The 13,092-nt window shown below is 40.0% G+C and overlaps 1 protein-coding gene across 1 annotated transcript; it reads left to right on the top strand.

The window, feature by feature from the left end:
• The first annotated feature begins 10,582 nt into the window (after positions 1-10,582).
• Positions 10,583-12,526, top strand: LOC129738634 (fork head domain-containing protein FD4-like). The gene has a single exon (XM_055729877.1). It carries the CDS (start codon positions 10,887-10,889, stop codon positions 11,907-11,909), a length of 1,023 nt encoding a protein of 340 aa, XP_055585852.1. The 5' UTR covers positions 10,583-10,886; the 3' UTR covers positions 11,910-12,526.
• Positions 12,527-13,092: the final 566 nt, after the last annotated feature.

Raw genomic sequence — 13,092 nt, 5'->3', positions numbered from 1 at the left:
TGAATGAAATTTTGACGTTAGCAAACGTGTGATGCAAAACAATCATTTGAAAGCAAATTGAAACGAGATTTACAAGCTGTAAATTTGATGCACCAATTTTTGCATCTAACCTCAAACAAGTTACTGAATTTTAAAAGTATTTATTTAAGAAAATTGGTGATGGTCCGAATAATATGTTTTTACCAACAGTGTTGGTATAGGACTAAAAATCAGCATGAAGTTTGTAAGTGATTTCATTAAGCCAATTCCTCAGGAGAGGTAAACTTTTTACGGCATCAAAAAATGTTATAATTTGTATGGTTTATGCACGATTTTTTTTTTATTTTCTTCAAGAATTAAAAGCATCAAAAAACGAGCCTTAAATGTGAAAACTATCTCATTATCATTTCGTAATCATCAAATGATAACTCGATTACATTATTTTAAAATAAAAATTCAATAAGTGCAGTGGTATACAAATGTTGCTTCTAACCCCGCTGTTGTATCATGCCTCTGTTTGTATAAGATCTTACGGTATGGCCGAAAGTTTACGTAAAATATGAATCTGTTCATTGAAAGGACGTTTTACCACAGAGAACAGACGTACAAGCTCAAACAAAAAATTCTCAAAAAAGTGTGTAAAATTTCAAATCCTGACGTCCAAAAAGTATGTAGAAAATTGACTTGAAAGTTGAAACAGAGCTATCGATTGCGCCGTTCAAATGCTACAAATCAAATTTTCAAGAGCTCAGTTTTCAAAAAGGCGTAATCGTATTTGAACAAATTAATGATTGAGTTGATAGATGAGAAATCTTACATCGTTAAAAAAGTTGAAATATAAATATAATTGAACAAAATATAAGGTCCAATCAAATGTCACTGTCTTGCAAGGACAACATATGTGAACTTTGGTTTTTTTTTAACTATTTAAAAACCGGTATTTCTATATAAGAAAAATGATCGATTTTAACAGTTTCGTTAACCTTCGATATCGGAGTTAGGGAAAAGCACTAAATAACTATTTGTCAAATGAAAAAAAAAATACAGGTTTGCTTTGTTCAGAGGGGCGCCAATATCTGAATCTAAAGAAAAAAGAAACATTATTTTATAAAATAAAATATGTTACACGAGACACACCCTACATAGTGTACTTTTCCAATTTTCGTTTGTACTGAATTTAAAAGGTTCTGTATCACGTTTTACTTATCAGCATGATTCAACAGTTTTCCCCAAACGTTTGACTGCAGAAGATTCAATCAAATGACTTAAAAGAAGGTTTGATAATGTTGAAAACTTTTTAAGGTTTCAATATTTAGAAACTGACAACGACGATTTCATTTGACGATTTCAGTCACAAGTGAACTAGATCTGGATAATTAGCAATTATTCAAAAACGGATTTTGAAAAATCAGAGAACTCAATTTAAATTTATAGTTTAAACATAATATTTACAATACCCTTTATACTTTTTAATACATTTCCAGACGCTAAAGGATTTTTCAAACCGATAAACTTTTTGTTGAAACTTACGGTTTTTCTTGGTAGCAGCAAGCAGCAACTTCTGCTGCCACGAGCAGAACCAAAACAGTTTGTTTTGGTTTCGCATGCTTTGAGTCAATTCGCAATTGAAACAATAGCGGTGATGATTGATGATGACAGCTGATGATGGTAAACACGGTACAAATGTTTACGATATGCGAAGGAGGCCATGGACATTTTGGTGAAGACGTACCAGCGCGTTGGCACCTATTCTTGGATAGCGATGCGCGATAGGCTCCATGACCTTAAACACCGGAGGAACATCAGATCGTTGAGTCAATTGTTTGAGGAATACGATCTGATTGTTCGGGAGCTTGAGCGCATGGGTGCAAACATCCTGGCGGATGAAAAGGTCCACGCGCTGATCTCGGCGGTTCCCAACGATTACAACCATCCCGATCAGAAGAGAAAAACTAAATTATATCAAGATGAGATATTTTGATATTAAATTTTTTCCTATCTGGATGAGTTATAATTTAGTACTCGTAGGATGTTAAAATATCTCAAATTATATCAAAAAATCTATACGATCATAGCTAAACTATATCAGTTTTTGATATGCTCCTATCAAGATTATATCTCGTTCAGATAGCATAGTTTGATATTGGACAGAACAAATTATATCAAAATTATAACTTATCAAGATATCAGTGCTTCGAGAAAATTTTCTAGTGGAATGTCAATAAACCACATTATTTGATAAAACCATGCCCCATTTTTGGTTTCCCAAAAATTTGATTCAATTTTATGAATCTGTTAAGCGAAACTCGTTAATGTAAGGTTTGAGCCGTTGACTTCGATGTCCGTGTTTCAGAAAAAGTTGAACGTATATCAAAATAAGATATAATCATTTTATTTTAGCACAATCCGAAAAAAATCTTGATCAATGAATATGAGCTCAACCCCAGTCAAGTTTGTCAATCAGAATAAGATATAATTCAGATTGGAGAAACTTAAAATCGAAAATTTATAGTACTTAATTATAACTGAATCATATGTAAATATCTTGGTGAGATACGTTTGAGTTATTATTTTGATATGCTCTCCTGATCGGGATGTCAAAGGGGCTTTGACCGTTCTACCGATTGCGGACCTTTGCGCGAAACCGATACTGGAGCTCAAAAGAATGTTCCTGGACGCAGAGCAAGCATTCCAAAGTCGAGGGGACTTTCCAACAAGGAATGCAGCACCAAACTCCGCGATGAAGGCCCGAAAGGCGGAGAAAATCATTTGCTTCGGGTGTGGCGAACCGGGGCACTACAAAAATCGTTGCCCAGCCCAACGTAAAGGCCGACGCGGAAAAATTATGGTGGCTGTTGAAGCTCGACGTTCAGCTGCTGGGTTTACCAGTGAACGAAAAGAGCGCAGAGTCAGATTTGTCGTCGATTCCGGCGCCACCCAGCACATGGTCCAGGATGAAGGACTTCTCCAGGACGTCAGAGACCTTGCCGAGCCCGTCATCATTGAAACGGTTAAATCTGGCGAGAGTCTACGTGCGAAGAAAACTGGCAAAGTTGTTTTGAAAAGCGTAGTTTGAAAAATTAATAAAGCCCATAATACTCTACAGCGTTCTTTTTATACCCGAACTGGAAAAGAATTTACTCTCAGTTCGAAAATGCACCGAGAACGGGAAAAGGGTGATTTTTCTGGGCAACCAAGTTCGGTTCGAATATTCTGGGGTGGTGTTTGCTGAAGGAAAAATCATTGACACTTGTATTGTCTTGATTTCCTGTGGTCTGGTCAGTCTCATCGGAAAGCGCTGCTTGGAAGCCATACGACGACACAAAAATGGCATATGAGGCTAGGTCATCTTGGTCTCGCGTCAGTACAGCAGCTTGTTCGCGATAAAATGGCAGAGGGTATCTGTCATTTACCAGCCAAAATTGAAAACCAAGCTGTCTGCGAAAGCTGCATGGCAGGAAAACAGACAGCCAACAAATTCAACAATGCAAAGCTCCCTCGGTCGGTTAGACCACTCGAGCTTGTGCACTCCGACGTTTGTGGGTACATGGATGTGCCGACGTTTGACGGATTCCGCTATTTCGTCACCTTCATCGACGACTATACCCACTTCATGGTCGTGTATCTGCTCAAGCACAAGAGCGGTTAGCTGATGTGTATGAGCCAGAACAACAGCCCACATCCGAGCAGCCCATCGAAGTGCGTGCACCTGAAAACACATTCGAGCGGTCAGCCGATGTGCCAACAACAGAAAACACATCTGAGCGGTTAGCGGATGTGCCTGCTGATCCCGATCACACTGTGGTTAACAGTGTGGTTGTTGACGATCACGGCGAGAGCGACTTCGAGAGCAGCGCGGAATTCCCGGACGATGACGATGATGACCAAGATTCCGTCACCCGTGAACCGGCCCTGAGACGAAGTCAACGAACAAGAGGGACTACACAGCGTTACGTGGCTAACGTAGCTGCTGTTGTTGATGAGGAGCTACCTCAGAACATCACGGAGCTGAAGCGCCGGGAGGACTGGGATTTCTGGAAGGTCGCCATCGACGAGGAGATGACAGCCCTGATGGAGAACAAGACTTGGGAAGCGGTTAGCTTGCCCCCGGGTCATAGGAAACCTATCCTGTCCAAGTGGGTGTTTACCGTGAAGGACGATGGTCGCTACAAGGCTCGATTGGTCGCGAAAGGATGTTCCCAAAGACCCGGATTGGATTACTGGGAAACCTATGCACCGGTTGCCAAGGTGGAGAGTGTCCGATCCGTTTTGGCGTTTTCGAACGAATTCGACATGGTCGTTCATCAGATGGACGTCAAAGCTGCATTCTTGAATGGAAATTTAGAAGAGGTTATCTTCATGCAGTTGCCAAACGATGACGTCGGCAAATCGAAGGTCGTTCGATTACAGAAAAGTCTGTACGGCTTGAAGCAAGCGGGTCGTGCTTGGAACCAGCGATTCGACGACGAGATAAGAAAGCTTGGTTTCTATCCGTTGAAGAGTGACTGCTGCGTTTATAAATCCTGTAAGCGAGGACTCACCCTCATCCTGTACGTGGATGATATCCTGATTGCCGGAAAAGACGTTTCAAAGGTTATCTGGATCAAGACCGAGCTTGGGAGACTATTCCAGATGAAGGATCTCCTGGAAGTCAAGACTTTCTTGGGGATGACCATCAAGCGAGACTTTCCGAATAGCGTCATCGAGATTTCCCAATCAGGATACGTCGAGAAGGTTCTGCAACGATTCGGTATGGCCGATTGTAAACCCGTAAGCACACCGCTTGACACAAACGTTCGCTGGACGAAGCTGAACGATGGTGAGGTTATCACCGAACAACCGTTCAAAGAATTGATCGGTTGTCTACAATATCTGGCGACATCTTCGAGACCAGATATCTGTGCTGCGGTTAGCGCACTGAGCAAGTACCAAGCCAGCCCGGTGGATAGGCACTGGCAAGGCCTGAAGCGTATTCTGCGATACCTTCAAGGTACGACCGATACGGCGTTGGTATTCCGCAGAAACGCGAAATCGAAACCACTCATCGGATATGCTGATGCAGATTTTGCCAACGACTCCGATGATCGAAGATCTGTATCAGGCTACGCTTACATGATCTTCGGGAATCTAGTTTCGTGGTCAACGAAACGTCAGCAGACGGTCAGTCCGTCGTCGACCGAAGCTGAGATATGAGCCCTTTGCCATGCGGTCAAGGAAGGTTTGTGGTTAACAAACTTCCTTGGTGAATTGGGTGTGGTTAGCACTCCTTTCAAGTTAATGGAAGACAACATCCCTTGCATCCAGTATCTGGAAGAGGCGCGGACTCATCAGCGGATGAAGCATCTAGATGTGAAGTATGCTTTCATCAGAGACATCATAAGAAGCGGTCAGCTTTCATTGAGACACATCTCTACTGAGGATCAGCCAGCTGATGCATTCACGAAAGCGTTATCAAGGGCGAGGCACGTGAAGCTGTTCAGCATTCTCAAGCTGCGAATTGAGGGGAGGTGTTGAAACTTACGGTTTTCCTTGGTAGCAGCAAGCAGCAACTTCTGTTGCCACGAGCAGAACCAAAACAGTTTGTTTTGGTTCCGCATGCTTTGAGTCAATTCGCAATTGAAACAATAGCGGTGATAATTGATGATTACAGCTGATGATGGTAAACACGGTACAAATGTTTACATCATCACACTGTGAAGCCAAACAACTCAACTTAGGTTTATGGTAACACAACAGTGTTGCCAAATATTCTGGGTAAGAATATCAAAGTACTCATTGAGAAATGAGTACTTTCCCGGTTAGGGAATATAAGAAGTGGAAAGTGACAATTAGCTATCGCTAATTAATATAGTTGTATTCTACTGACCTCACAGACGAAACATGAATAAAGATAACTCTATTCCACCACTGAAACCTGCGTTTTCAACACTTTTTTTAATAGAAGCGTGAAAAAATCGAAACAATAACCGTAATAAAATGGTAATAAAAACGGATAGTTATAAAATTGAAAAACTTCTGGAGAAAATTTTAAAATATATGACCCGAAGCGCACATTCAAATCATCACAATCGTCTATCGTTCGACAAAAGTTATTCTGAAATTAACGAAAAATTTCAAATTAGAGTTTTGAAAATTGTTAAACTGAAAAATGAGACACAGCGATGCAAAGCTAAAATTTACAGAACTGTTTTTGAAATTGAAATTTATCCACCGGAAAATATAGGATAGCAGTTGAAGCTTAAATTAAACAGTAAGGTTTTCTTACGCGTTTTTAGCAGTTTTTTACACGGCTTTTTTACGTGGCTTTCGGGAATTAACGCGATTTTTGGAATCTACGCAGTATTTGAGAGAAAATATTCCTTTTCAAAGGAAAACACTTAGAATCTTTTTGAGATCTGAGACCTAAGACCTGAGACTTGAGACAGGTCTCATGTCTCATGTCTCAGGTCTCAGGTGTCAGGTCTCAGGTCTCAAGTCTCAGGTCTCATATCTCACGTCTTTGGTCAGAATGTCAGTATATTGTCATTATCATGCCATTGTCATTCCATTGTCAATGTGATATCATGTCTTAAATTTCAGTTCCTCCGTGTCCCAGCTTCAAGTATTTTTTACACGGTTTTCTGCAATTAGCACGGTTTTTTGTACGCGGTTTTCGTGAATTAACGCGGGTTTTTTTACATTCTTAATACTTTTTTATCAACTACTAATAAGCTTGTCAAACATATCGATTTATTTTTGAATGTTGAAATTCTAAAATTGATTTTAGTACCTTCACAATGAATCTAATATGTATCATAAAAATTGGTCAACATGCGGCCAGGGAAACACAAACAAGCTACAAGTCAAATATCCCGGATAAGGATATTTCTTGCGAACAGCTTTGGGAGGTTAGCTTGATCAATACCAAACAGTATGAAAATCATAAATTTTCTGAATCAGTGGATTTCTTGCATTCATAAAGCTTAGTTCTTTAGAAATGGGACACTTTTTTTTTGCTGATAGCTCATTTACTAGTGATCGGACATTCAAAATTTCGACAGCATATTGCAATTTTCAAAACGAAAACTTTGGGGTTCGCTGTTTTTTAAGAGTAATCTTGCCACCTAAGATCTATACTAACCGATTATACTTTAAGTTCAATCTCATGATGGTTTAACTTCGTTGTTATCAGATTTTGTCAGCAGTAGAGGTCGGCATTAAAACGATATTCGCTAATTAGTCCGCTACATTTTTGTTAGTTTATTTATTTTTTAACTTAATTTTGGGAGAACTTACGGATGAACAAACTGCATCACCTTGTGGAGAATAACATTCATCAGCAATCTTGCTCGAATAATTTCACCTAGTGGAGTTTGCTTATCCGTTACTTTACCAGAAATCTCGAGAGAAAAAAATTTGTCAGCAGAAAAGTAGCGGACTAATATGCGATTAGCGATTTAAAGCCAGACACTATAAAAAAAAAGCATGTATCAGCATACTTCTCTGACTGATTGCTTTTTATGGAGTTTGTTAACCAGCTACTATAAAAGTTTCATGAAAAAATAAGTGAAAACGAATATTATTTAACAAAAACGGAGCAGGTAAATTAGCGATTAGCGTTTTAATGCCGAACACTGGTCAGCAGAAATTCCATTAGAAACGCTTTTGAGGGGCTCAAAAATAATCAAGTTTTGTTAATTTCAGAACAGCTGTATCCAATAAATTTCTCTCAGATTCTAATCAAAGAAAAGTATTATACGGAAAAGTTGCAGAAATCGAAGACGGAGGATGCAGACACCTTAAATACAGATTAGATGAAGTATGAATAAGAAAAACTGATCCTTATCATGACTGAAAAAAGTGTGTGCCGGCCTTTGGGAGATACCAAGAATAAAGTAGAAATGTTTCTATCAAACACGATATACTTTTTTTTTAAATTTTTTCATTAATTATCATAAGATTACCTTCATTTTCTTCATAGAAAGTATTTCGATCAAACGAACGGTTTTTTGGGATACTCGCATTCATAACTGTCCTATTTCCCAAATGAACTTAGCTTTAAATCGGGAAAACTAAGAGAACAGAGCTCCATCGTACAGATAATATTTTTTCAAAACAGTGTATTTTTTCTCATTATTTATTACCATGTTCAAGACTCATTTCCACTTCTTATGAGATTTTTCGTCACTCACTCATATTCATTATTTTTATATTTGTTCTTTAAAATTTTATAATTTTTGTCATTTATAGAACTCTATAGCTTTTTTTAATTATAAGTGTTATATTTTTTGACATAAGAGAATCTTAAATATATGAATGTTGTTTGTCTAAATTCGATAAATTCTGTAAAAGCGAAAAAAGCAATGTTTTTTTTTTAAACGTTTGATTATGACACATGAATTTTTATTTCGGTTTGCACAAAATGAAAGTATTATAGTTCAACTATTGATTATAAAAGTGCTTGTGAGGGATATTTCGTAGAAAATTGTAATGCTTGCTTCACATACATTTTTTTAAGTGTATGTATATACACAAACATATTGAGAGACTGTTAAAAGGAAATGAAATGTGAGATTTAAAGGGATAAAAATACTATTTTGGCCAATCAACAATGGTTTGTTTAAACGATATCTATAAAAGTGAAACATGTAAAATTTACGATGAACATAGCATATACTTTTTTTTAAATGTTGTCGATATTAAAGTTTGTTGTTTCCTGTGCAGTAATCTTTTACAGAATTATAATTTGAGCTGGAACGAAGTAGATATGAAGATAATAACTTTTTCACATGTGAGTAACCCTCATTTCTTTTGATCGTAATGCTAGCTCAAAATAACACCCATTTGAAAATCTACAACAAAACAGTGTCAAACCTTTTCTCGAGCGGTCCATCCCATCACAAAGTTCCACGGCATAGATAAATGGCGCGAAAAAGCCATCAACCATTGCTAAATTTGATTATGCGCTCCACTGGCTGGGACCAAAAAGCTGGGTGGCCCGACCGGATAGCCGACCCGAACCGACGGACGGACAGACGACATCTCAGCTCGCTGCACATCCTACCCACCTTGCAAAGGTGTAATTCAATTAAATTCGCACCAACCAACCCCCGACTGGTTTGCATAGTTTTTCTCTGTTGAAACCCGAAACCGTGCCAAAAGTGCGGAAAAATCATCGGAAACCGAATGTTGCTCTTTATCACGTGTAGGTAGGTTGTAAAAACACCAAAGTTCAAGGCGTGAAAAAATCGATAGCCCACCCTAGAACTCGAGTATTGAAAAAAAAAAAAACAACCACGTGTACATATGTCTATGTATGCCATATTTGGTGGGTGGTGGGAGGTTGATGGCCCCCCGATTCTGGGTTTTCTTACCTTTGTAAACCAATCGACACAAACAGATTGTGGGTATTGCCACAGACCGCCAGGTTGATTTATTCATTGTAATAAACTATTCAATGAATTATTGAAACTAGTAGGAATCGTTCACAATTCATTGTGTACAACCGAGGGTAATCCTTCGAGGGTTTTATTTTCTGTGGAAACAAATGCCTTTTTAAGGATAGTCCGAGAGCCCGGAATCGTGTCTTCTCCCCATTTTGAACCGAGCCCACATGAAATATGGTTTGTGTACTTTTCGCATCACTCACCACTACCAGTCCATGGGTGCCGATGAGCGAGAGCAGTCAAACATTGGTTTTCCACGTTTTCCACCACACACCGCTAGCATTGGTCTTTCGGGTCTTTCGGGACCAAGACTCCGCCCCTCGGGAATGGATTCGCTACGACAGCGAGTGTGAGAGAGTAGGACAGCAACTGTGTGCTTGTTTTACTCAACTACAAATGGAAAACAAACGCTCCGGGCTGCTGGCTGAGAGAGGAATGAAGAAACGAAGTCCAGAGTATAGGTAAATATGTGCAGTAATGTGGCGAGGAAACCATTCTTCCATTGCACGAGTTCTTCAAATATTTTGAGAGCGCTAGGAGTTTATTCTGCTTTGTTGAAAGCTTCGGAGAAAGGAGAGCGCATCGAAGTTGAAAAAAGCCGGTTTTGGAGAGTTTCTGTTTGAGGTGTGAAAGCTCGATCGAGCTTATTTGGATTACTCAAACACACATACACATATCCGAACAAAGCAAGCCTTAACCAAACAGCCACTGGAGAGAACTTGTTTGCGATAGAGAGGAAACCGCAGCTGCCTATCATCCAAGTGTGCTTTGCTCAATCTGAACCGACGAGCACGATGATCTTCAACGCGCGGTCGCCGCATAACGGAGGCTTTTTCCCTGCTCTAAGCCCACGCCTATTTGTTGTTTTTGTTCTGCTCGCAATCCCTGCAAACAACAAAAATCGGAGCCCTTCGTGTTTACTCGACTCTAGAGAGGCATCAGCACGAAGGACGTGCGCGGAATCCGGGTGGGAATCATGTTTCATGTTGTTTTTCCACCGTTCCTTTGCGTTTCGCGTTTCGCTCAGCTTCTTGATGCTCTTTTTTGCGGGGCCTTTATTTCTGTTTTCTTCGGTCGCTTGCTTGTTACCGCGCTACCGCAGCCACTGAGCTTTAACATATCATTCTACATTTCAACACCTTCGGTTGTTGATTTGATAAAACAGTCTATAACAAACAAGCGAGAGAACGGAACGTGTGCGTTACCAGGGAGTTGCGAACCGGGCCTACCGACTAGTCTCGCGTTGAACTCACACCGTCCCGCGTGTTCATCTACTCCGGTCTTACGCGAACTATCGCTGATAGAGTTCAAAGCTTGCACGATACTATCCAGTGATTTTGTGAATATCAAGAAAACAAAACTTGAATGAAAATGCAAAGGATTACCATGTGTGCACAAAAGTGATCATTGCTATAACAATCGTTCCTAAACAAACAAAAATACAGTAATTCTACGAATTAGGTGAATCTTAATCCTATCATTATGCCGCGACCTTCACGTGACTCCTACGGTGACCAGAAACCTCCGTACTCTTACATCTCTCTGACGGCGATGGCTATTTGGAGTTCGCCAGAAAAGATGCTACCACTCAGTGACATTTACAAATTCATCACAGACCGGTTTCCGTACTACCGGAAAAACACCCAACGGTGGCAAAATTCGCTGCGCCACAATCTGAGCTTTAACGACTGCTTTATCAAAGTGCCAAGGCGGCCGGATCGACCTGGTAAGGGTGCGTATTGGACACTGCATCCACAAGCCTTCGATATGTTCGAAAACGGCAGTCTCTTAAGGCGCCGGAAACGATTCAAACTGCACAAAACCGAGAAGGACATCTTGAACGAAGAACTTGCCGCTCTGGCTAACATAAATCGGATATTCCTGGCTCAAAACTCCGGTGCCGACACTTACTGTCCTTCTATGGTGGATCCCATGCATCAGCCTATGCTGCACTCGCCCATAGAATCTCACTCGCCTGTTTCACTACCGGCTCCCATATCTCCCATCTCATTCACCGAAACCACAACTCCAATGCGGCCAAAGCGAGCCTTCACGATCGAAAGCCTCATAACTCCGGATGGCCGGTCCACCCCACTACACCATGTTCCAAAGAAATCGTCCAAATCACCTCAACATGACAAGCTGAATCTCCTGGACGACCATCCCCGGATACCGACTCTCCTACCGCCGGCCACAACACTGCCTGGTGCCAACATTCCACCTTTCCTTCATTATCCACATCCAGCACTTGTTCCCTACGATCTGCCCATTCACCCGCTGCTCATGATGGGTCCATTAGGGGCGATCCCACCGCATTATTTTCATCACACCTCCTATCACAACCTCACGATGCCACCAAATCCCGGAGGAAGCGGAGGAGGAGACAGCAGAAACGGATCGGATCGATCTTCTACGGAATCCCGGCGCACCGGAAATTCCGTCGATCACAACCCCGGGGCTCCCACCGACCTAAGCCGGCTAGGCCATGCCTTGCGATCGGTGTAAGGCTTCAGTGTCACTCATCACGTCCACAACTGCGATCTGTGAACGGTAAAAAAATAACCCCAATAGACCAAGGCTGTTTGTTATTTACTTCTACTGTGACTTCTCGGAGTTTTGTTTTATTAATTGTAACAACCCAAATTAAGATTAAGTGTAAGTAGATACTGGAACGATGCTAAGACACAGCGGAACCGTACCTTGCATCAACCCTGTGTCAGGATTAATCTAGAAGCAACTCGCAATCGCAAGGCAAACCAATACGTAATACTAAGGAAGGCAATTTTGTGTAAAAACTAAGTGTAGAAAAAACCTATCATATTTGTATATTAAATGAATGTTTATTTATCTATACGCGTATAAGGAAAGTCAAAAATCTAACCTCCAAATTGGAAGAACACTGACTGAGACACTCGTGTGAAACGGAACAAATTTGTTCTCAATGAAACCGAAAAAACAACATTAACAAGTTTTAAACATTCAAACTTGTTCAACTACATAACTGTATACCTTGCTTATTGTGGCTCTATATCTTTCTCTCTTGTCAAAATGTATACAAACAAAAACTAACAAAACAACGCCAATAGCACGATTTAATTTCTAGAGAAAGTAAACCGAAAAAAAACCAGAAACATGAAATATAAATGATGAATGTTCCAAACCTATCCTGTTGATTTGTTGATTTTTTGAAGAAAATCGTTGGGAAAATCCTTACATGATCGTTACTATTTTCAGGAACATGAGTATGTCCTTTAAACTTTTAACATCATCGGCTGAAATTGATACTATGTGCTACAATTTTTCTCACTTTTAATTTAACCTTCTTAATCATTGTTTTATCAACATAGTAAAAATATTGGTCAAACCTTCTTCTCATTACAATGCATAGAATTTGTCCGGTAAAATCGAAACAAGTCTTATATTTTACACATGAGATCAGATTTGTTTGTGTCCTTGTTTTGAAAACTGACGCTGGAAGCATTTGGCGTCCTGAATTTGAATCTTTTGTCGGATTTTGCTTCCCTCTTTATTAGGCTGAAATGAGTTTTGACAGTTTAACCCTCCAAAGCTGTTCGAAAAATATCCGTTTCAGGAAAATTCAACATGTAGTTTGTTGGCACTCCCCTGGCCGCAAATGTTAACCAATTTTTATGATATTAGATTCATTATGTAGGAAATATATTCCAAA

This window comes from Uranotaenia lowii, chromosome 1, assembly GCF_029784155.1.
Source record: "Uranotaenia lowii strain MFRU-FL chromosome 1, ASM2978415v1, whole genome shotgun sequence".
NCBI classification, from domain to species: Eukaryota; Metazoa; Arthropoda; class Insecta; order Diptera; family Culicidae; genus Uranotaenia; species Uranotaenia lowii.
Note: the sequence above shows the minus strand (reverse complement) of the source record. Positions and strands in the feature narration are given on the sequence as shown.